Source organism: Aspergillus wentii (genome assembly GCF_001890725.1).
Source record: "Aspergillus wentii DTO 134E9 unplaced genomic scaffold ASPWEscaffold_4, whole genome shotgun sequence".
Lineage (NCBI taxonomy): Eukaryota > Fungi > Ascomycota > Eurotiomycetes > Eurotiales > Aspergillaceae > Aspergillus > Aspergillus wentii.
The window spans coordinates 3846905-3867643 of record NW_024467835.1 but is presented as its reverse complement, the minus strand read 5'-3'; the positions used below and the strand labels follow the sequence as shown (position 1 = coordinate 3867643).

The 20739-nt window shown below is 46.4% G+C and overlaps 10 protein-coding genes across 10 annotated transcripts; 5 read left to right on the top strand and 5 right to left on the bottom strand.

Annotated features, from left to right (window-relative positions):
• Nucleotides 1–74: 74 nt before the first annotated feature.
• On the bottom strand, nucleotides 75–4807 carry ASPWEDRAFT_134827 (DUF3433 domain-containing protein). Its single transcript, XM_040829325.1, has 3 exons — nucleotides 2176–4807; nucleotides 1083–2130; nucleotides 75–1033 (listed from the first exon to the last, which is right to left on the bottom strand). Exons 1-3 carry the CDS (start codon nucleotides 4754–4756, stop codon nucleotides 187–189), a joined length of 4476 nt encoding a protein of 1491 aa, XP_040689813.1. The 5' UTR covers nucleotides 4757–4807; the 3' UTR covers nucleotides 75–186.
• Nucleotides 4808–6436: 1629 nt separating this feature from the next.
• Nucleotides 6437–7009, top strand: ASPWEDRAFT_69350 (uncharacterized protein; the record flags this gene model as incomplete). Its single annotated transcript, XM_040839041.1, has 2 exons — nucleotides 6437–6707; nucleotides 6756–7009. The coding sequence occupies exons 1-2, from the start codon at nucleotides 6638–6640 to the stop codon at nucleotides 7007–7009; spliced, it is 324 nt and encodes a 107-aa protein (XP_040689812.1). The 5' UTR covers nucleotides 6437–6637.
• Nucleotides 7010–7310: 301 nt separating this feature from the next.
• Nucleotides 7311–8208, top strand: ASPWEDRAFT_172922 (uncharacterized protein; the record flags this gene model as incomplete). The annotated part of the gene is made up of 2 exons (XM_040830999.1): nucleotides 7311–7600; nucleotides 7647–8208. 2 exons carry the CDS (start codon nucleotides 7311–7313, stop codon nucleotides 8206–8208), a joined length of 852 nt encoding a protein of 283 aa, XP_040689811.1.
• Nucleotides 8209–8856: 648 nt separating this feature from the next.
• Nucleotides 8857–9459, top strand: ASPWEDRAFT_172921 (alpha/beta fold hydrolase; the record flags this gene model as incomplete). Its single annotated transcript, XM_040830998.1, has 1 exon — nucleotides 8857–9459. The coding sequence occupies one exon, from the start codon at nucleotides 8857–8859 to the stop codon at nucleotides 9457–9459; it is 603 nt and encodes a 200-aa protein (XP_040689810.1).
• A 391-nt stretch (nucleotides 9460–9850) lies between these two features.
• Nucleotides 9851–10674, top strand: ASPWEDRAFT_111170 (DUF3632 domain-containing protein; the record flags this gene model as incomplete). The annotated part of the gene is made up of 2 exons (XM_040828230.1): nucleotides 9851–10258; nucleotides 10291–10674. 2 exons carry the CDS (start codon nucleotides 9851–9853, stop codon nucleotides 10672–10674), a joined length of 792 nt encoding a protein of 263 aa, XP_040689809.1.
• Nucleotides 10675–10909: 235 nt separating this feature from the next.
• On the bottom strand, nucleotides 10910–12218 carry ASPWEDRAFT_69346 (uncharacterized protein; the record flags this gene model as incomplete). The annotated part of the gene is made up of 2 exons (XM_040839038.1): nucleotides 11497–12218; nucleotides 10910–11465 (listed from the first exon to the last, which is right to left on the bottom strand). The coding sequence occupies exons 1-2, from the start codon at nucleotides 12135–12137 to the stop codon at nucleotides 10910–10912; spliced, it is 1197 nt and encodes a 398-aa protein (XP_040689808.1). The 5' UTR covers nucleotides 12138–12218.
• A 252-nt stretch (nucleotides 12219–12470) lies between these two features.
• ASPWEDRAFT_41363 (uncharacterized protein) lies at nucleotides 12471–14075 on the bottom strand. Its single transcript, XM_040835538.1, has 3 exons — nucleotides 13880–14075; nucleotides 12663–13836; nucleotides 12471–12616 (listed from the first exon to the last, which is right to left on the bottom strand). Exons 1-3 carry the CDS (start codon nucleotides 13924–13926, stop codon nucleotides 12584–12586), a joined length of 1254 nt encoding a protein of 417 aa, XP_040689807.1. The 5' UTR covers nucleotides 13927–14075; the 3' UTR covers nucleotides 12471–12583.
• A 190-nt stretch (nucleotides 14076–14265) lies between these two features.
• ASPWEDRAFT_172917 (uncharacterized protein) lies at nucleotides 14266–15857 on the top strand (the record flags this gene model as incomplete). Its single annotated transcript, XM_040830997.1, has 4 exons — nucleotides 14266–14329; nucleotides 14375–14655; nucleotides 14701–14847; nucleotides 14898–15857. The coding sequence occupies 4 exons, from the start codon at nucleotides 14266–14268 to the stop codon at nucleotides 15855–15857; spliced, it is 1452 nt and encodes a 483-aa protein (XP_040689806.1).
• Nucleotides 15858–16042: 185 nt separating this feature from the next.
• ASPWEDRAFT_172916 (cytochrome b5-like heme/steroid binding domain-containing protein) lies at nucleotides 16043–19144 on the bottom strand (the record flags this gene model as incomplete). Its single annotated transcript, XM_040830996.1, has 2 exons — nucleotides 16043–16551; nucleotides 18976–19144. 2 exons carry the CDS (start codon nucleotides 19142–19144, stop codon nucleotides 16043–16045), a joined length of 678 nt encoding a protein of 225 aa, XP_040689805.1.
• A 356-nt stretch (nucleotides 19145–19500) lies between these two features.
• ASPWEDRAFT_172915 (uncharacterized protein) lies at nucleotides 19501–20738 on the bottom strand (the record flags this gene model as incomplete). Its single annotated transcript, XM_040830995.1, has 2 exons — nucleotides 19501–20480; nucleotides 20528–20738. 2 exons carry the CDS (start codon nucleotides 20736–20738, stop codon nucleotides 19501–19503), a joined length of 1191 nt encoding a protein of 396 aa, XP_040689804.1.
• Nucleotide 20739: the final 1 nt, after the last annotated feature.

Sequence of the window (20739 nt, the reverse complement as noted above, 5' to 3'; positions counted from 1 at the left end):
TTGCTGCTGCCTGCACAGAGCGGGGTACTTGCTTACGTGGGAAATCCGCTCACTTGAAGTCTGATATCCCCATCCTAATATGTAAATTCGCATGCATTTCTGTTCTACTACTCGGTTCGTCAATACTTGTATTATATGAAGCAGCAATTAAGTATACCGTATTATGCACTGGTAAAAGTAAATACATCACCCATCCACAGCTTGCACTTGCACATTATTTCCTCCTTTTTCAGTCATAGTATCCTTTGGAGATACCCACGTCACCTGTGGTCCATCCATAAACCTTTCCTCCACTTCAATTCCCCATCTGGTCTTTCCATCACCACCAATAAACCACCCGAGTCTTGTGTGAATATTCTCATAGTCACTGGCAGAGAATTTCCCAGATCGTACCGCCTCCATAACACGCATTAAATTATCACTTCCCGCAACGAGAACTAGAACGTCTGCCAGACACCCGACGTTGCGAAGCATATTTCCTAGATACTGTCGCTGTAGTATAGCCACAATGACGGTTGTGATCATCATCCAGCCTAGGATAGCGATGCTCAACCACACAGCGGCTGGGTTCATGTGAAGTAACTCGACACGTTGAGAAACGACTGCGGAAACGGTCCTCTTCGTGTGTAAGATAGGATGTAAGTCGTCTTGATAGGCGGTAGCTTTGCCACCCATGATATCATCAACAGCCGGGGCGAGATCAGACGGGAGACTCGCATTGATGGGTTGGTAGGCCCAGCCGCCTATTTTGGGGGAGATGTCATTGCTGACAAAATGCTGGAAGAAGGTGGTGAAGGTTTTTTTGGACAGTTCGTCTAATGTTTGGGAGTTGAGGAGGGCGTCTGGAGACTTGTTGGCCATGCTGAACATGGAGTATGTCATGTAGTCCATATTCAGGCCTGTGGAGTTGTCACGGAAATTATAGGTGTTTTCTAATAGATTCTCGACTCCCCACCCGGACATCCGGCTTGTGCCTGTGACGTTGGATGTTTCGGCTGTGATCAAAATGACACTCATAAAGAGGTTGCCATAGCTATTCATCTCGTTAGTATTAGCAGGAAACGTAGATGGCGATAGCTTACCTCAATGTAATATTATACTCATAGTTGCGTGCTGAGTTCAAATGGCTGTCATTATGAATGACAAAATTGTCTGAAAACGCGCTAGATGCAATTTCTGGTGTGCTGGTGATATCAAAATGGCGGATCTCCCCAGTATTCGGGTTGACTGTGACTGTAGCGTTGGCTGTTTCCACGATAGGTTGGCAATTAAGCGCGGATATCGAAGGAATATCACCAAAGATCAAATGATGATCGTTACCGGATTTAGTAAGTTCGCTCTGAAGATTCGGAGTGGCATTTCCAGTAATCCACTTGGTGGTGAAGTTATGCTGCCAGTCCTGCGGCGTCCAGTTACTCTCATTGGGATTCGAATTAGCCGACCAGTAGCCAAATGCTACATTGCCTGTTTCGGCGAGACTGCTTCCATTGCCACAGCACAGCACCTGCTTTGGGGAGCTCAGCATGGTCGTGCATCCAGGACAGTTGTCAAGGTCGGATTCGGCTTGTTCTGGGAGGATCAGGCTTGGGTTGTCGTTATCCGCCCATCGCGTGCCAAGTTCATAGCCAGTTGTCATGTTTGTTTCGTTTCTCCAGAATGCCTTGTTTGTCAGATCCCATGTCGTCAGCCAGGAAGACAGATTCTGCAATCCATCAAGGGGGCTGCATTCAATCCGGCCTCTGATGGCAGGTGTGCTAAAGGTAAAGTTGATACCAACCTCCTTCGCAGTGCTAGCTCCCTGCTCCCAGCTACCAGACACTGGAAGCGATGATTCGTTGCTTGCAGTCGCCAGGTCAAGAGGAACAAAGCTCCAACCATCCTTGCTCCAGGGAGGTTCAGACGAATTCAATACCAGCTGGAGAGGAGCCGTGAACATGTAGTTTGCAGAAAGGTTTCTCCCAACCTCCCGCATGACTTGGAGTGAATATTCTCCAATGTTCCTGAAATCGCTTGACTGTGTCGCTGTAAACATGTAGGGGATTTGGCGAATCTCAATGTCGCGGGGAAGAGTGATGGATTGTGTGATGTCACCAGCGTTGCGTTGGAAGAGACCAGACATGGCAGTGGTGACTATCTCGATTAGAAGATGTACAGATTATGATATAGAATACTTACAGATAGGAGAAAGGGCTGTCCCTGATGTGACAAGAAACAATAGCCAGTGTGTATTCATAGCGGCCTTTGCAGGTCCCCATATCCAGTAAGATGACTGATAAGAAAGGCCCACACCCTCGGATAACGAAGGTCGTCCCTTGGCCATAGCAATAAATGGTTGTAGTCGACGGAATGAGTCGTCAAGTGCACTCCACCAAAGGCCAATGCCGACTGCAATGATGGTCGGGATCATAGAGAATGGGGCCACGGTAGGCAGTGACTTGTGGAAGATTGTGACGCTGGCTTGATAGACAAATGCTTTATGGTATAGATTTGAATCCCGGGCGTAATGATAGAGCACGGCAATTCCAACAACGACCGCAATGAGACAGATGATCAATGTGAGCAGAAGTGGTAGCCGGAGTATGAGGGGAGTATTGTTTATTTTCTGTTTTGGATTAGTCGTTAGATTTCTCGAGACTGTTTCGGTATTCTCAGGATTCAGTCTGTTCGCATTTCTTTCAAAGAGTCTGTCTGGCTCGGTATAGTAATGCCGTTGTTTCAGTGCTGTCTCGAGTTCCTTGTTGGACGACTGATCTAGGCCGTCAAATGATGCTCTGACATCTCTGTCATGTGCAACGAGTGACCCCATAGTCAGAACAGTAGCCGGGTCGTGGCTCAATTTCAGCGGCCTTCGTTGGAGTCGTGATGACCACCAAACAACAAGAACAAGACAGAAGGAGATAAAGAATAGGATGCCCAATGCAATAGCAGGACCAGCCACTACCACAACTCGTCGTTCCACACTATAAATCCTACCCTTTGTAGGCGTGCGTTGGCCATCCTGATTGGCAAGGGCTGATTGCAGTATCTCTCCAAGCAGTCTTTGTTTGACCTTTGCTGCGTTGGAAACAACGTCTGGATCGGATACGAGTGCTGTGCTGTTGTAATCATACATAGCTCCTAGGAGAAGCGACAGTCCATCAAAGACTGGGCGATTTTCCTCCCATAGCAATGACGCCATATAGCTTGACCAGTCTGTGGTAAGTGCAAGATCCTGGAGGTGCGTCGTGTTGAATAGCGCATCTGGAATGGGAACTCGGTTTCGAATGTATTCATCTTGGTCAAATGACACCTGCGGCGTACTGTCGGTCAGTTTCACCGAAGCCGTGACATTAGCCATGGAGTAGGAATTCTTGCAAAGCTGTGCGTCCTTATAAGCAGTCGAGTTCCACGCATCAGTCAGAATAATGATTTCATGACCCTCGCACTGGGGTGTATGATATGAGCTGTCGAGAGAGCCCAAAAATGCATTATCCGATGCACCACGCCAGCTGGATCCCCCTGATCTAACAAAATGTGTCGTATTCGCCATCTGTAAGCCGTATGAACAGCCATTCGACGAGTTCCAAGCTACTGCAGTCGCAGGATCAGCGGATTCACCCATTCCAAATGTAGAGCTTTGAGTGCCCATTCCTTCGAATGTCATCGCGTTGCAAATCAACTCGCTTTTGAAAACGGTGGTGTCGACTTTCCATGTTTGTGTGAGGTCTGATGGCAGGACATTCAGTGGCTCACTTGTCGAGTCGGAGGGCCAGAATGGCAGCATGGTATATTCATCCGTGATCCATGGGGATGTCGATACATTTTTGAGAAGGTGGGCGAACGTTCGGAAGGTAGTGGTGCGATCTGCTTCAACGGCCATTTGAGAGTTGGCCAGTGGTTCCAGACGAGTGAATTCCACTGATCGACGGACCTCGACATCTTCAGAGGTGAGGAATGCAGACGACAGAGGGGATATGGCGAGGAAGCCAAATATATTAATAAGTGTTGCGCAGATCAACGCCCAGCTTCGACGCTTACTTCCGTTCTTCTTCTTGGAGAAGCCATCGTGAAGCGTATTCCACCAGGCTCCAGATGTCTGCAGAACACTTGCCGATGCGGTGGCTCCATCTGGCTGTGCCATTCGTGCATAGGGCTCAGTCCGCTTGATATCCTGGAATAGCATTGCACTCAGCTGAATGTAAATAACTGCGATCAAAGTCGGGCTGAATCGCCAGCCGAAAAGGAGTCCGGTAGAGCCATCATCATTGCCTAGACCGTAGTTTGTTTGTGATCGCCAGAAGAGTAATAATGTTGTCAGGCAGAGTCCTAGAGGGAGGATGCTGAATGGGACGATGAAGAAATTTCGAAATGTATACGGCCGCCATGTCGGTGGTTTGTCTTCTGTCTTTGGCGGTGATCCTTCGATATCCAGGTTCTCAGTCTGTGTCGCATCGTCCTGTTCATATCGTCTATCATCGTGTTCAGAGGGTGCAGAGACGGGTGAGTCAACACTATGAATCCTCTCTGTATGCTCATCATCGGCATCATCAACTTCGTCATATTCCCCATGTTGGCTCCTCGCAGTAATCGTCGAAACATCGCCATCATCAAATCTCTCGCTCCCTCTGACAGTCCTGATCGTCCTGATTGGCGAAATTGACCGTCGTGCATCCACTTCATTAATCTCGGACAAAATATCACTCGAAAGCGTTTCCTCGAGCGAATCCGATTCCACCTCCTGGAAGCGATTCGGCACTTGTGGCGTAGAAGTCACCATTTCGCCCCGTTGATCATTTTTTTCACCATCCAGACTGCATGTGGTGGGTTTCTCAGCTTATTTTATTTCCCTGCATTCAACGTGGGCAATGCAGCGTTAAGTACCAACTGTTCATATTGCTAACCGCCATTCACGGTCTGCGATGGCCAGCCTTGCAGCATTGATTGGGCTCGAAACAGCCAAAACAGCAACGATCGTCGCACAGCCTTGTCACCCAGCCAATCAGAGTCTGTGTTATACGAGGCTATCTTGAACAAAGGATGAATCATGTGCGCCCATCGAAGATCGCCTCATTTTTGGCCCTTTTCGGTACAGAAAATTTAAAGTTCCAGATCACCACCTTTCAAATTGATGGATTTTGCTGTGTGGCCGTAGGAGTCATCATAGATGAAAGTGATTATCTGTAGGTAATAATATCATGCAGTATAGTACAGGGATTTCCTGGTCTTAGTAAATTCGTTGAAGAGTCCATACCCCTGTAAAATTGATATAGAATGGATATGAAAACAAAGTCAATAACAAGCTCAAGTGATTTCATTTAGATACTTTCTCTCCCAAAATATATCAACTTCATGGATATAGTAATACTCGGGATTATTCTGAAGCATGCGCTGTCATGCCTATATTTAGTACCGTCGAAGGTTTCATAATAATGCTAAGCATTATTGGCATGGTATGTCGGAATGACGGGCTGGGATGATCATTAGCCAGATACATCCCACGAGCCTTGTGGTTGCTGGCCTTGATCAAAGGATTGTTTATAGCCTCATTAAAACAGTTAATATCTAGATGGGTCTTTTTCCTACTAATATGTTGATGGATGCGAACATTATAATATGTATTTTTAACTAATAATCAAGAAGCAACACTATCGCACCTCAGTACGTCGAAAGCAATTAGAAGAGGAATAAAATGATCAAATGCAGAAATACATTGTCGAATCTTATTTTAATATTGCCCAAACAAGACAAGTACAAGTACAACCTAACTGCATAAAAAGAAGACAAAAGAATGGAAATCTTGAGAAAACGGCGTGGCCGCACGTGTTGATCCACTCTTGACAGGCGCTAGTCCCAGATCGTGCTATATATGCCCTTACTAATCCTATTATGGACTAGTGGATTTACACAGTGGCCTTGATTGTATAGAAAAGTCTATATATATCATCGAGATGGAACAGACTGCTTACCGGATCACGAACTGGTTCTCTGTGTACGATGGAACGATTGGTCCAATGTGCAGCAGTCAGTGGCAGTGCTGTCAAGACTCCTGATTGGCTTATCGGGATGGAAAAAGCGGGCTCATTTATGCCTTTGTAGCTGGGCATGAACAACCATTGCTTGCATTAACAGGTGCTGTCATCTTCAAGTCTTATTTTCATGTCAAAATTTGATCATCAAATGAATGCTCTGAAATAAAATTGACCACTTATAATAACGTTGTGGAACCGTTAGCTTCGTTCATGCCCTGATAAGGCTCTGACTTGCGCCTGGTTAATGGCCTCGGCGGCACTTCTGAGCATCTGATTTGTTGATATAAAGACAACTGCCAGCACAGCAAAGCAGGGGTGGTTGAACGCTTTTGTTATCCAACTGGATATTTTCTGCTATTGCCTTGGATTGTCTTGAATGCAGATGGAGAATTACCTACACTCCATTCGGAAATAATTCATTGCACATTCAAGGACTATCTACTCGGTCTTGTGAATATTCCACCCGATGTCCAGGATGTTCGACAGGATTTGAAGTTGGCCCTGAATGAGACAGTGGATACCTGGCACAGATACCAAGCTTTTATATTGGACCAGTAAGCAACTTTCTGGTACCGAATTAAAAGAGGCCAGAGTTGTTCCGTGGTACTGCTGCGAATATTAGATCAAGCATGCAAATGAAGATGATGAAGACAAGCATCTACCGAATACGATTCTCGACCTTGTGCAAAATACTCTTAAGTATGTCAATCAGTCAGCACACGTGAATTATACTGGATAAAGGCGCAGATGTCAACATGAACGGTGGAGAACACACATATTCTCTTCATGCAGCCTGCGCTAAAAGTAATATCGAGCTTGTCCAGCTGGTACTGGAATACGGGGCAGATTCTGACATTAAGGGCCACGGAATTGGCAATACTCTTTATGCTGCCTACAGCAAGGGTCAATCGAAACGGCTCCATCTGTTGCTACAATATGGGGCGAATCCTAACGTGCATGAAGAGTTCCTTGGCAGTACATTTCACTCTGCCTGTCAATGAGAGGATAATAGAATTGGGTACGTGGCTATACCTTAGAGCAGTGGAAATTATGAAAAATCGTAATTGTCCGACTTTCGGCAGGGAACTCGTTATCGCCGACCATACAAAACCCACCACTCTGGCCTAATCCTATTGTTTATAAGCAAGGCTGTCGCTCCAAAACAACGCGCTATGCCAGAAATGGCCTCGATGAATCCCAGTCAGCCTTCTCTCTTAAAAGGCTCAAGCTCAGCCTTGCATTTCTTGTCTTCACCCCCTTTTTTTCACTTCATGTTTTCAACATTTTCTATCACAATCCACCATGGAGGCTGCAACCTCATCCAGTTTCCTCCCACTAACAACAACGTTCAAACCGCCAAGCTCATGCATCAGTGATCTCTGGGCCGTGCACAGCTCTAGTAGCGGTAGCTCAGGCACCTACACTTGGATGAATCTTGGCCCGTCCGACACTGCAGCATGTCTTCCATCCGGCTGGGCTACGTCGAGTTATTACTCGCCGGGCCTATGCCCGAGCGGATACGAAATCGCTACAGCTGTAACTGTAGACATTGACGTTACCGTAAGGGAAACCCGAGCAACATGTTGTCCGGTGTGAGTCATCCATTCCCGGTGATAAGCATCGTACTGACAAGAAAAGGCAAGGTGAAAACTCTTTCTCCATCCGTCCTACAACCACAAATACACTCCCCTGGTATGACTATGAAGTGTGCCAGTTCCAACCCCCCGAACATTATACAACCATATACACTTTTACATTCTCAACGGACGGGACAACGGCAACATCATCGGGCACAATGAACAGTGCTGGTCTGATCAATGCCTACGGTGTCGAGATTTGTTGGCAATCGACGGATTTTTCGACGCCCGCTGCAACTGCTACGCTTTCTACGAGCGCAGCAGTAACTTCGACATCACAAACAACTGCAGATGATCCATCGAGCTCTGGGCTCTCGTCTGGTGCCAAAGCTGGCGTTGGTGTTGGTGTTGCTATCGGTGGCATCTTGATTATTGCCGTTGCCTGTACGTTCTTCTTTGCCCGGCGACGAAAGAAGCAGGATGTAGGTGGATTTCAGGGCGATGGAATGGCTATGGGAGGGGTGCAGAGTACTGTGCCTAGTGAGTTAGCTGCACTGACGGCCAAAGCGGAGCTATCGGCTACTTCTGCTAGATCAGTTATTGCTGAGATGGATGGGAGGTGATGTTGAGATTGATGAATATCCTAATCTCAATCGCGCTATATACTGCTGACAAGATAGAACGGTGGACTTTGGCATGGCTATGTATGAAATTAATCTGAATAGACGTTAATTATATACCTAAACAATTCCTATGTACAGTTTGAGCAAAGGCTCGTAAAAGACAAGATAGAATGTAGCAAGTATGTGCAGACTGAATTACAATAGACATCACAAAGTATACCCAAATCATGCCACATTTTCCAACCAAAATTTAGGCCAAAACTGCCCTTGTCCCACAAGCAGCCCTATGAGAAATAGTTAGCCAACCAGATGACCTTCGTCCAAAGCAGATGGGACATACCAGTAGGAGCCAGCTGAAGTATAGCCTAGTGTTTACTCTGCTTGTTGGGTTGCTGCTCTAACATCACCAGTTACATCTGGTAGTTTGAAATAAGCATCATTATTCCTAAGAAGATGGTATATACCAATTAGAGAAATAGATTCCAGACTCTAGCTCCCCTAGCTATAGAGTTTCGCAATACTTTATTACTTTTCACTTAAAAAATACCGAATCCCTCATAAGCTGGAAGGATTCTAAAGTGGAGCCCCTAATCCTGCCGATATAAATGAATGTCTCATCCCATTCACTGAAATTCAACATCACCCAACATGTCAGAAAATCACCTCGGATATAAATTGCATAATCCATTCGCCAACGAGACAATCCTCCATATCCACGGGGGCTTCTCCAGTGGCAGTGAATGGGATGCTGTCTACCTCCTCCTCGCTGACAGGGGATATCATCTACTCATACCTGATCTCCCTGCGCATGGAGAGTCATTACATATTCATCTGTTCGAACTGGATGATGCGGCGCGTCGATTATCGGAGTTGATTGAGACAGAGGCATATGAGGGTGTCGCTCATATTGTCGCGATTAGTATTGGAGCTCATATTGGGGCGCATTTAGCATCGCAATATCCTGATCGAGTCGTGTCGATGATCGTGTCGGGCTTTAACATGTTCACACCGAATATATTCACCCCATTCCTCCCACCACTTGTCTATCTACTCCAACGAGGAAGTGCCCTCATATCAAGTCCAACAGCAGAATGGGAACGTCTAAAAAAGGGCCAAGGTTCATTCGGAATGACACGCGATATTTTTAACATACTGTTCTCATCGCGGGAACTGCGCCCGATCAGTACCCGCACCTTGGTTGTCGCTGCAACGAGAGATGGCATTTCTGCAGATAATATCGATCATTCCTGAAAGCTTTTTCAAACAATTACACCAGATAATGGAAGTCGCGTTGTGCAGAATCGCCAAATGCGGCATCCGTGGAATGTGGATGAGCCGGGGATTTTTGCAGCGATGGTGGCGGCCTGGATTGCGGGGGATGTTTTGGAGGGGTTCGAAGATATCTAACAGCAACCATTTACCGCTTCGAGTAACTCAGGCAGAAATATTATCGAATAAAGTGACTCATAAAAATAAACCTGAAGAAAGAAGATCTGCAGTGAAGCTTAGCACGAGGCAGACCGAGTGAGGCTGTGCGGTGGAGCCGTAGGGCTGTGCAGGCCTAAAGTATAAAAGGCCACTGCCCCTCGTCTTCATCTGAATATCTTCAAACATCTTCAAAACATCCTCACATCACTTCAAAATGCCTCTACGAAACAGATACACGGCCGACAACATCCCCTCCTACATCAAGGAGCTGGAAACAAAACCTGAATTCAAAATCCTCAAACCCCTCGTCCAACAAGACACCTCGTATTCTCCTTCCGAGGCAGTCCAGAAAATCGTCGAAATCACCAAGACACTGCGGGACAGTCCACTCGGCAATCACTGCTGGGACACATGCTGTGCCCTTCTTGAACTTGCAGCACAGACTGCGCCAGGGCAGCACAACAGATTGGTTGAGTTTGTGGTGCATCTGAAAAACGCAACGGTAAACGACGAGAATGGACAGCCGTTAATGGTTGAAGATGGAATCGTCTGGACTGGACTACCCACGTTTGGCTATGGATTCACGGATGAAATGTTTTTTGGTATGTCCTTTCTCCCTTTTGTACAATCTATACTAACTGAACAGACCACAAGGATAACGAAAACACACCCGAGGAAATCGAGCGATGGCTCAACAAAGCTGCCTTCATGGCTGTTTTGTCAGATGCATGCGGCCAGCCCAACACGCCCGAATGGATGGAGATTATCGACGCCTCTCCATATGCGCAGATGGAGTTTTCAGATGCCTTCCCTCAGTCTCGGAAAGGGCCTGAAACTGCTGTGCAGTCGGCTTGTTTGTGGTTTATTTACGGGGGAGAGAAGCTGTGGAAGAATGTCCACACTGGCTGGAGAGGGTTTAATCACGAGGGATGGGTCTTTTGGAAGGAGAGACTAACGGCTGCAGAGGGTGATTATAATGATGAGACGAATAAGCTGATTCGGGATGCGTTGGAGAGCATCAGAAAGGCTGAACACTAGATTATAATAATGACTATTTACTACTCTTAATCTTTCTGCCGTTCTTTGCCTTGCTCCTTTTCTTCTTCTTGCCATCATCTGGGGATGAAGATGAAGTTCCAGACTCTTGTCACTCTCATCACTCTGAATCCTCATACTCGGACACAGACTACATCTCTCCTCTTCCTCGCCCTTGGCCTGCCATATAATCACCTCCACAGCGCACCAGCCGGCTTCCATATCATATCCCACAAGTTTATTGCTCCTCTTGTCCTCGGTTGAATGTTGCCGGGTGATAGTTACATAGGCCACCAAAGTCTGAGAAATCGAATACATATTTGCCACAGACCAGTTTGATGCTCTTGGCGAACATATTCATAAAATTTCTCTCGGGTTCGAGATCGGAAAGGGAAAACCATGATCTTTGGTGAAGAAAGAACAATGCCCAATATTGCCGAATAGCAACGGCTTTCTCTCCAACCGGCCACTGGTCAAACTTGGGGATTCTATTGGTCTTCTTGTATTGCGCGCCTTGCTCCTCCCATACCTTCACGATCGTGTCGTTGAGTACGAATGTATGATTAACACGAAAGTGTTCCACGGCCTGGTGAACAAATGCCGTATGCTCATCTTCCACACCAATCCAGATCAGGCTGCTCTTTGCGTGTTCCAAGATAGTGTGTCCGGGGACGCCATAATCGTTGCTTTTGATCTCAGCTGGGCTGCAGCAGATTTCCTCGATCCATATCCACTGGTTCTTGGGCGAGCCGAGCGGTTCCAACCTCTGCCTTTCAGCATGCTGTAGGTCGGGCCTGCAGAGGAAGTTCACGAGTTGATAATTACGCCTTTCCTGAATCCACGCAGTTCCGGATGGGATTTTTCCAGTGCGGTCCGCCTTGTTTACATCGGCACCCGCCCTGACCAACAGCTTCGCAATTTTGTAATGCCCCCCCCCCAAAAGCTGCACGGTGCAGCGCCGTTTGCCCATTGGCGTCGACAGCATGGACACTGGCCCCTTTCAGCAGAAGCGATTGAACCTCATCCAGCTCTCCGTCCTGCGCGGCTGTCATCAAAGCGGTCCTTTCGAGTTCCGGGGTTCGTTCAAGGTCCACGTCCGGCTCTTCTGCGCCCGTCCACGGGAAGTGACGCAGGAAATCGTAAACATTCTGGCCGACAAAAAGAAGACGCCCGTTGACGGCAATCGGGCATCGATTGAGCTCTGGGCTGTAAGTTGTGTCTTGCCCCGGTTTGTCAACGAATGGCGAGTGCGGCATTTTCGGTAATGCCTCGAAGTCTCTATTCTCGTTCAACTCAATGGCATCGAGACAAAGCTGTATCAACGGCTGGCCGAAGATGGTTGGCTTGACCGGGTTGAGAGTGTCGTCAAGTGGCGATACAACCCGGATCGAATTTGGTTCGTTGAGGGGTTCATATTCGTATGGCTGGTACTGAAAGTGCGCCATATGCATCGCATCCTCATCCATTCCGAGCAAATTAGCAGCTTCTGCTATTGCATCTCGCTTTTCAATTTGTGTGTGAGGTTGAAAAATCAGGCTGACTGCTACGTGTTTGTGCCCCTCCCACGTGATGTCCACTTGTATAGCGCTAAACAATCAATGACTAGACTACTTTGGCTTCATTGTAGGAACAGGTTATTGTCTTGGCGGAAAGGTGTCTAGGTGCCTCATCATTAAATGCAGACTCAACATCCTCTATCAGTCACAAACAGAGATGGAGGTTGGATAAGCTTCTGACCCGGCAGATCATGATGATCATTATGTGTCTTTATGCGGGATTACCTAACGAGGATAATAAAAAATTGATAAACTTGTCTTGACTATCTGGTATATAAATGTCACTTCTTCATGCATCTATCACTATGGACTTGAGTATACATGAAAGATAGTATGATGAGCTGTAAGGGCACCTCTTAATCGGCTCCGATTCGAGTGAGCCAGTTGGACTAGATAGTCAGTCAATACGTCATTATAAAAGAGAATAAATCTTACCTGACTCGTTGTAAACAGAGCATACAAAGCAATGCCAACACGAACATGTCCCCAAACGGCCAGAGTCGGGAGCTGCCATAGTGACTGGGGGCAGTGATAAAAGTGCCAGGAATTGTAGACCAGTTCATACAGCGCACTGAACCCAAAATAATGCAGCACTAGTGTCGATGCACTCGGAATAACAGTTGAATCCTGCGCAAATCCCAATCCACGAGCAACGAGCAGCACCAGCACCGTCAGAAAATCCGGACAGAGCAGGTAATCTTCCACCATGGATGGAAAGAGCAGCGAATAGAAGCATCGTAGACGGTACCAGCCGGGGTTATCAGAGAAGATATTGCCAATGTCACGGAGTACCTGTCTGATGCGATTGCGTTGCCAACGAAGAACCTGACCCAGATGGACACCTGCCTGCTTCGGACGAGAGATGATGGCGTAGTCATCTTTGGATACGAAACCAGTTCTCCATCCCTTTCGCTGCAGCCATGAGGTGATGGCAACGTCGTCGCCGGATCGGAGGGGGTGTTTGCCCATCCACAGATCGCCGGTGAAGTATTTTGTGAATTCTGGGTCCTGGAGAATCTCCGTTCGATAGGCTGAAGTTCGTCCGGTGCAGACGAAGACTTGTCCGTTGCAGAACTGAGCCATGGCGGCGTTGGTGACGCTTCTTCTGTCGAGTCGGCTCGCGCCAACCGCTTCAAGGGCGTTGGTCTTTTGGTTCTTGTTGTTCTTAATTGGCGTGACTCCACCCACGTCACGGGCTTCGGATAGACTAAGAAGCAGACCTTCCAGGGTATTCGGAGACCAAATCACATCATCGTCAAGGAGAACCACGGCAGGCGTCGTGGTATGCTTGATGCCCTCGACAAGACCAGGACGCTTTCCGGTAATCTCAACCCGGTGCACAGTAACTCGGGGGTCATTGACTTCATTCACAAACTCGCTGACCTTGTCAAACCAGCGAGGAGTAGTCACCACGAAGATTTGCTTTGGGTTGTTGGCGAGCCAAGAGCGGAGGGCATCGACAAAGTCTCTTTCTGGATCAACAGAGGGGCAGACGATGGATGCATCTGTCGTGGAAAAAGCAGCTTCTCGTTGGACTGGCGTTGAGCGATGGCGGTGGAAGCCATAGTATATCAAGGCAATCCAGAAGAGACGGAATAACCGAAGGCCACTGAAGATGTTAGTTTAGTCATATATAAATAAAGGGTACATACTAATTGGCCTGATATACAAGCTCTAGAAACGCGTTAACTGGCGACATTGCGCCTATTCCACGAGAATTGAATAAAGTCGAGGGAGAAAGAAAAGAAAGAAAGGGCAGCTGAACTGAGCTGAAATGCAGACCGTGCGGGGCACACAATCGATGGAGATACGAAGCGAACACCCAATCAGAAGAAAAAATGACGGACCAGAAAGGCGGATCGGCTGAAGAATCGTGATTGTTGGTGGAGTGAAAACCAGGAGGCTGGGAATATCCACACTGATTGTTCGAGCGCAGATCGGCGTCCGATCGCGGTAATGCCCTGAGACCACAGGAGGGGTTCATCCAGATCCCCTTTTCTTCTCTGGGATGATTTCAATAGATATTATACTGCATAAGATGAATTCAAATGGCGAGACAAAAAGCATACAAAATGCCTGCTTCATCGGTGCAGGATATGTAGGTCAGTACTCCACCACACCAACAGAATTCAACTGACTGAAAACAGGCGCATTGACAGCCATCGTGCTCGCAATGAATAATCCCAGCATTCAATTCCGTGTGGTCGATAAAGATCCACGCCAAATAGCTGCGTGGAATTCAGACAATCTGCCTATTTATGAGCCGGGGTTGGAAGATGTATTTTTTGACGATGTTGGAAAATCAGAACAAAATGGAGATTCCAGACGACGAAAGTTGGAGAATATCTCTTTTTCCACTGATATAAATGGCTACATTACTACAGCTGATATGATATTTTTATGCGTTGATACTCCAGCCGATATGACAGTAAGATCTACTTCTAAATGGTGGAGCATAACTAACATGCTGTAGTCTCCAGAAAGCGATGAGATAAAAGGGCTCAACCTGACCAATCTAGAAGCTGCTGTTAAAGCAATAGCGAAGGCATCAACAGGACATAAAATTATTGTACAAAAAAGTACAGCACCATGCGGCATTGTCCATCGGATCTGGGATATCGTATGTCTGCCTGTGTCCACGATCATCGACCATTACTTACATCTCTATAGCTAGAAAAGACATCATCACCATCGGCATCCTTTGATATATTATCAAATCCAGAATTCCTGGCTCAGGGCAGCGCTATTCACAATCTCTTACATCCTAACAGAGTCGTCCTCGGCCATATCATGTCAAATAGTACGGACTCTTCATCCAACTCTCTATCAGCTCTCAAAAACCTATATACATGGATCCCCACAGACCGCATCATCACAACAGATGCCTGGTCATCCGAGCTCGGCAAGATCGCCTCCAACGCCTTCATCGCCCAGCGAATAAGCAGCATCAACTCCATCAGTGCAATCTGCGAATCCACAAACGCCAACATCTCCGACATCTCACAAATAGTCGCTACAGAACCACGAATAGGCCCACAGTCTCTCCGTGCAGGCTTCGGATTTGGTGGGTCCTGTCTGAGGAAAGACGTGTGCTGTTTGATTTATCTTGCGAGGGAATTGGGGCTGGATGAGGTGGCGGACTACTGGCGGGCGGTGATTAAGCTGAATGACTTTCAGAATAGGCGGATTGCGAGTCGTGTTCTGGAATGTTTACCAGCAGAGTTGGGGGAGAGGAAGGTGGCTGTGCTGGGATTTGCGTTCAAAAAGGATACGATCGATACGAGGAATTCGACTGCGATTGAGTTTATTCGGGATCTGGTGCGACGGGGGGTGTGTGTTGCTGTTTATGATCCTCGAGTACCGAAGGGACATATTGAACGGGCTTTACAGTTTCTCGGAAATGAAGCTGCTAATATTACAATAGCAGACAGCGTGGATATGGCATGTATGGGGTGTAATGCCATTATCCTCCATACAAATTGGGATGAATTCCGTGACATTTCATGGAAAGATACTGCCAGTCAGATGAAAGATCCACGGCTGTTATTAGATCCATGTGAAGCATTGCATCATGATGTTATGCGAAAGTATGGATTTAACGTGTTAGAGGTTGGAAAAAGACATGTATGATTATAGAAATGATATCAGATCAACTGTCCATATTTGTATTCCTGCGCTGTCTATAAATATCTGCATAAAACAGCGGTCTATCTTCACACCGCATCTAATCCGTCTCGTATCCTGCATCTATACGTAAATTCGTCATATGGTCATGCTAACTCATAACATCCACCATTTCCATCTCGACAGCTGTCTCAATCCCCCCTCCTTTTACGTTTCCCCGGTCTCTTGGCTTCCAACTGTGGAGGAGGTTGCGTAGGCTCATGATGAATATCTACTCTAGGCGCAGCAGACCTATTCACAAAGCCAATAACGCCCAGGCAGAGGACAGTGGCCGCAATGAAACCCCATCCAAAGCTCGCCTCAGCAATAGATCGAACAGTAAAAAGGCTTTTCAACATGGGAAACCAAAGATGCGCGGTCAACCTGATGACAGAATAGACCAAAGCAAGAACAATCGCCCGGAATGCGAATTCTGAAGGAGACAGCTTCTCCTTTTTGTTCGCTGGTTTCGCTTCCGGCTCACTCTGTCGTCTACGCTCGTTCCGTTTCACGGTGCCGATCAGGTATGACTGCATGAGATTGTTGGCCGCGTCTGAGTGGCCGACATCCTCAAAGGCATCGGTAGCATCGGTGCCTGCGACGGTGTTGAGGGCTTCCTCGCCACCGGGGTGGGTTTTGGCGAATTTGGTGACATTGTATACTTGACGGGTTTGTCAGATTCATTCTTTGAAGATTGTAGAAAGGAACAAGTTGCCTTTGTCGTTGATGATAATCCAATTGTCATCTTTGTGGTTGTGCCAGTTAACCTGCTTGATTTTGTATTCGGGGAGAGTTGAGGGATCCATTGTGTCAAAGGTGAGTTGAAGAGCAATATCTGACTATGAAAAGACAGAGGAAAGAAGCTTATTTATCTATGCTGGCCCTTGATACATCATTCCTAGAAAGAAATATGAATCAGATCCAATGAGAACGTTGCGGTTTGTCAGTGTTGGCCATGCAGCTATCTATAAATATACCTCCACGTAGCCATCCAGTGTCTATCCAGTATTTGCGCAACCTCACTTAGTTGCAAATATGGCGGCTACTAATAATCTTTTTTTGCTCTTTTTGCGATAAACTGCGAACTACATACTGATTCCCAGGAGTCGGTTTTCGATTCTATGAAGCCACGGCAGACATCCTCACCGTAGAGCTCCCCCTACACTCTGAGCAAAGACCGTCAACCTCTTTAGCTCAGTGAAGCTCTCAGACTCTATCTAGAAATGATGGGTTCGAATGGTACTACAGTAGTATTCGAATTCAGTTATACTTTCACACTCTTATAACTTGATTCTCGGAAAATAAATCCGACATTCATGAGTTCTAATTAGACAGGTGATGCTGCCGTATTCGATTGACCTCAATACAATCGTAAAGTATTTTTCAGAGCTCAAGAGTTTTATTAGACATGATTGGAGTTACTATGAGAACGATCCAGAGCAAGTATTTGACATCTTTATTGAATGGTGCATCAATGTGGTTGGCGCAAAAGACGAGAGTCCCCTGGGTCATTTTTATCAGGCAGGCTGGAAAATCGAAACTTGTGGCGCCTCACACTGGACATGTTGTGTTTGATTGCGGTAAAGATACAATATGCGTCACATAAACGGTATAAGCCTAAGGTACGCAAGCTCTGGTCAATGGGGGTTCAAGATTAGCTCCGAAAGTAGTAGACCCACTTATTTTCTCATATAGATAGTATCCGTTGCTAATACTAACAGCCCTAAATGACTGGGAGAACATGAAGGAAAAATTGAAAGAAAGTATGTACCACGGTAAAAAGAATCTAGCCTGATTATGTGACGCAGTAATGCGGTAACACGGGGAAGTTCTACGGTGCCAGGCCCAGTCATAAGGTTAGGAAGTCACGCTACCTTCCTTAATGTGTGATCTAGCCTATACTCCGCACCTTTCGATATTTGCATAGGACCACCTTAAATTGGCGGCGGTCGTAGTAAAATTGTTTCATATCTTTTCCCTCTCGTATCCAATAGTTTTCTAATCTCACTGTACACGTACTCTTCAGGATATTGATAATTCGATATGTCTACTTTAATGTTAGTTTTGTAGGATAAGCAGCCTGCCATTTCTCAATATACTTCTGACGATTTGCTGACTAGGCATACCTTTGGAGTTAAAGGTAAGGGGCACTTAGACAATTTCTAAACTTAATAGTCATGATGTAAGAAGATACCTAGACAGCTGCCGTACTAAATGGATACCATGTGTCCATTTAAATTTTACCTATTTATCGCCCACGCAGCCACTAGCCTAATTATGATCATATACGAAGCTTAGATAAAAAAGGGAGCTACTGGTAATAGAATGTTTCCCAAACTTATTACCTAAGATATACGAGTCCATCCTAGTAAGTGTCTAGATTTTTAAATAATCTACAGAACCTCATGATCGTACACAGTACATAAAACCACAAAGAGAATAGTTTTCCTTGAGTATAGATAGAAAGATCCAGACCGTGCTTGTTACCAAAAAGCGCGAAGAGGAGGGTAATCTTTAAGGATAGAAGCATCTAGGCCTCACATAAAGTACCATAGAAACATAAAATATTTCTTAGGTATAAATAACCCTGCACTCTCCCTGCGGCATCAATCCTAAATTAATCATAATACATGATCAAAATGTTCAGATTACTAGTATTTACCATTCTTGTGTATGGTGAGTCAACTAATGCAGACCCTCATAATATATCTCAAATTTAACAGTTACTCTTATAGTAATTATTACAAGCACTGCTTATCCACACCCACAATCATGTACTACTTGCGAGCCTCCACCACCAACACAGCCACCGTCAGCTACACTTGCTGTAAGTTCATATTGTAGCATTCCACTCCTAGATTATAGTGCATGGCTGACCTCTACTCTTTAACAGCTGGCGCTAGCTAGGCTTAGGGAGCTACTTACGAGGCTAGCTAATCTCCTACGGAATCCCGCGTAATGGCTATAGATTATATAGCAAATCTACTCTATTTTCTTTCTTGTACTAGTGCAAGCTTTGAAGAGCTAAATCCAAAGAAGATTTAAACTAACTACAAAATCAACGCAAGAGTGTAGGTAAGCGTACCAGTTTCGGGACATACTGCATAGAGAAATCCATAGGTGCAGACCCTTAGAACCCCAAAATACGTCAAGGCCTGCAGCGCGACAGCACCATCGTAGATCAGAACCCTATCATGATCATTTGTCATGTCATCGAAGAACAGGTATCCCTCGTTGGTGCACTGGCAGAACATTGACCGCGGAATGTCTACTGTCCCGCCATGCCCTGCTATAGTACATCTGCCAAATTGCATGCTGTGATCACAAAAGCAAGTTCTCCGCCAAAATGCCCTGCATATCTCCGAAGCAGGCCAACTGTCCACAAGAAGCACAGGTATAATATGCGCGATCAACATTGCCGTTGTCATTTCAAGGCAGACAAGACTGTGGCAAGTATTACTCTGTCTTTCGCAGAGTCTCGCTTTAAACGGTGTACTTTGTCGAAGCGATACAAAGCAACTATCACCTATTTCTGTGTATATATCCATCCTTTGCTTTAGATAATTGACTGCATATAACGTACACAATAGCAAGTAAATCTATCTAGGACTTATCCAGCCGATTTGGCTACAAATTTCAAAAACAGCGCTCTTGTCCCTTCGAGGATGTTCATTATCCGTCGACGATTCCTCCATCCATGCGAGTTTGAAAGAAGTCTGTCGATGTTGAAGTAGAGATATCGCCAGTCTAGCGCAGCAGCGTCTGGGAGTGGCCCATGAAGAATAAAATCATGGATGCACCGAATCCGCCAATATCCCTGGTGAATGGAGAGGCGCCATTGAGGAAACACCCATAGCAATAGCACTATATCTTTAGGGCCATATAACATGTCCATAATGATCATGACAATCTCGGGTGGGATGAGAATATCACGGATATCAAATGGCTTCATGCGGCGTGGAGCAGGAGTGCGACTTTTCAACGTCTTCTGCTTCTTCTCTTTCTTCTCTTTCTTCTTCTCCTTTTTCTTCTTCCGTGCTTCCATTTTTGTTTTCCTCTGCAGCCCATGTCGCCGAATCCTTTCTGGGTGCTTGAGTAGTTTTTGAAGTTTGCTAACGTTCAGTGGATCTCTGGCCGCGTAGGCATTATCCGAACATTCCATCTGGTTCTCATAAGCGCTGGTGTACCTCCTTGGGCTCATCATGTACGAATCGGCATAACGGTTCTTCCACTTCATCCACACATTTTCTTCGCATATTAGAGGATTCTCATCCTCCGCCTTTTGCCTTCTGCGATAGCACAAGGCCTTGACGAAAAGATCGAGATGCATGTTGATAAGTTCGACATCGACAATGCGCGTCATCAGAACCCAGCATCGTTCGTGCATGGCGTATGCGCGCTGCCGGGGATACCGGGTGGTGTATCTGGTCGATGCTACCCCTGCCTTGATTGTCTTGTCCCGGATACGCCATGCATCTCCCATGATGAGGAGATTGGGATCTTCGGGCACTGCCACGTGTTCCTCGTTCCAGTAGAGAGAGACGCCGGACACACTGAATCGGCGCCCTGTTTTGTCGGTCTCTTGGATGACTGTTTATGGTTAGTATATGCATTACGCGCAGAGCATAGATACTGACTCGCGCGATAAAGACGAGCCCACAGCCAGGGGCGTGTGAAGGAGAGTTTACTCAAATTGGCTGCCTGGTCAACGACGAAGTGATCCCGTCTGTAACTCCTCTTCCATTTTGGACATTCTGCAAACATTCTTGCCGATGATCTGTCATCGTGCATGGAGACAGAGGCTCGATACAGCGCCTTGCCGCAAAGCATGCAGAATGGATTTGCCATT

What these genes read in the sequence shown, in the direction of transcription:
- ASPWEDRAFT_134827 (XM_040829325.1), bottom strand. Translation starts at nt 4,756, where the DNA reads ATGGTGACTTCTACGCCACAAGTGCCGAATCGCTTCCAGGAGGTGGAA. An exon ending in GACAGCCCTTTCTCCTATCT is followed by an intron (nt 2,131 to 2,175) that starts GTAAGTATTCTA and finishes TAATCGAGATAG; the next exon opens with TCACCACTGCCATGTCTGGT. An exon ending in GAGTATAATATTACATTGAG is followed by an intron (nt 1,034 to 1,082) that starts GTAAGCTATCGC and finishes CGAGATGAATAG; the next exon opens with CTATGGCAACCTCTTTATGA.
- ASPWEDRAFT_41363 (XM_040835538.1), bottom strand. Translation starts at nt 13,926, where the DNA reads ATGTCGCCAGTTAACGCGTTTCTAGAGCTTGTATATCAGGCCAATTA. An exon ending in CTTGTATATCAGGCCAATTA is followed by an intron (nt 13,837 to 13,879) that starts GTATGTACCCTT and finishes TAACATCTTCAG; the next exon opens with TGGCCTTCGGTTATTCCGTC. An exon ending in CTCTGTTTACAACGAGTCAG is followed by an intron (nt 12,617 to 12,662) that starts GTAAGATTTATT and finishes CTGACTATCTAG; the next exon opens with TCCAACTGGCTCACTCGAAT.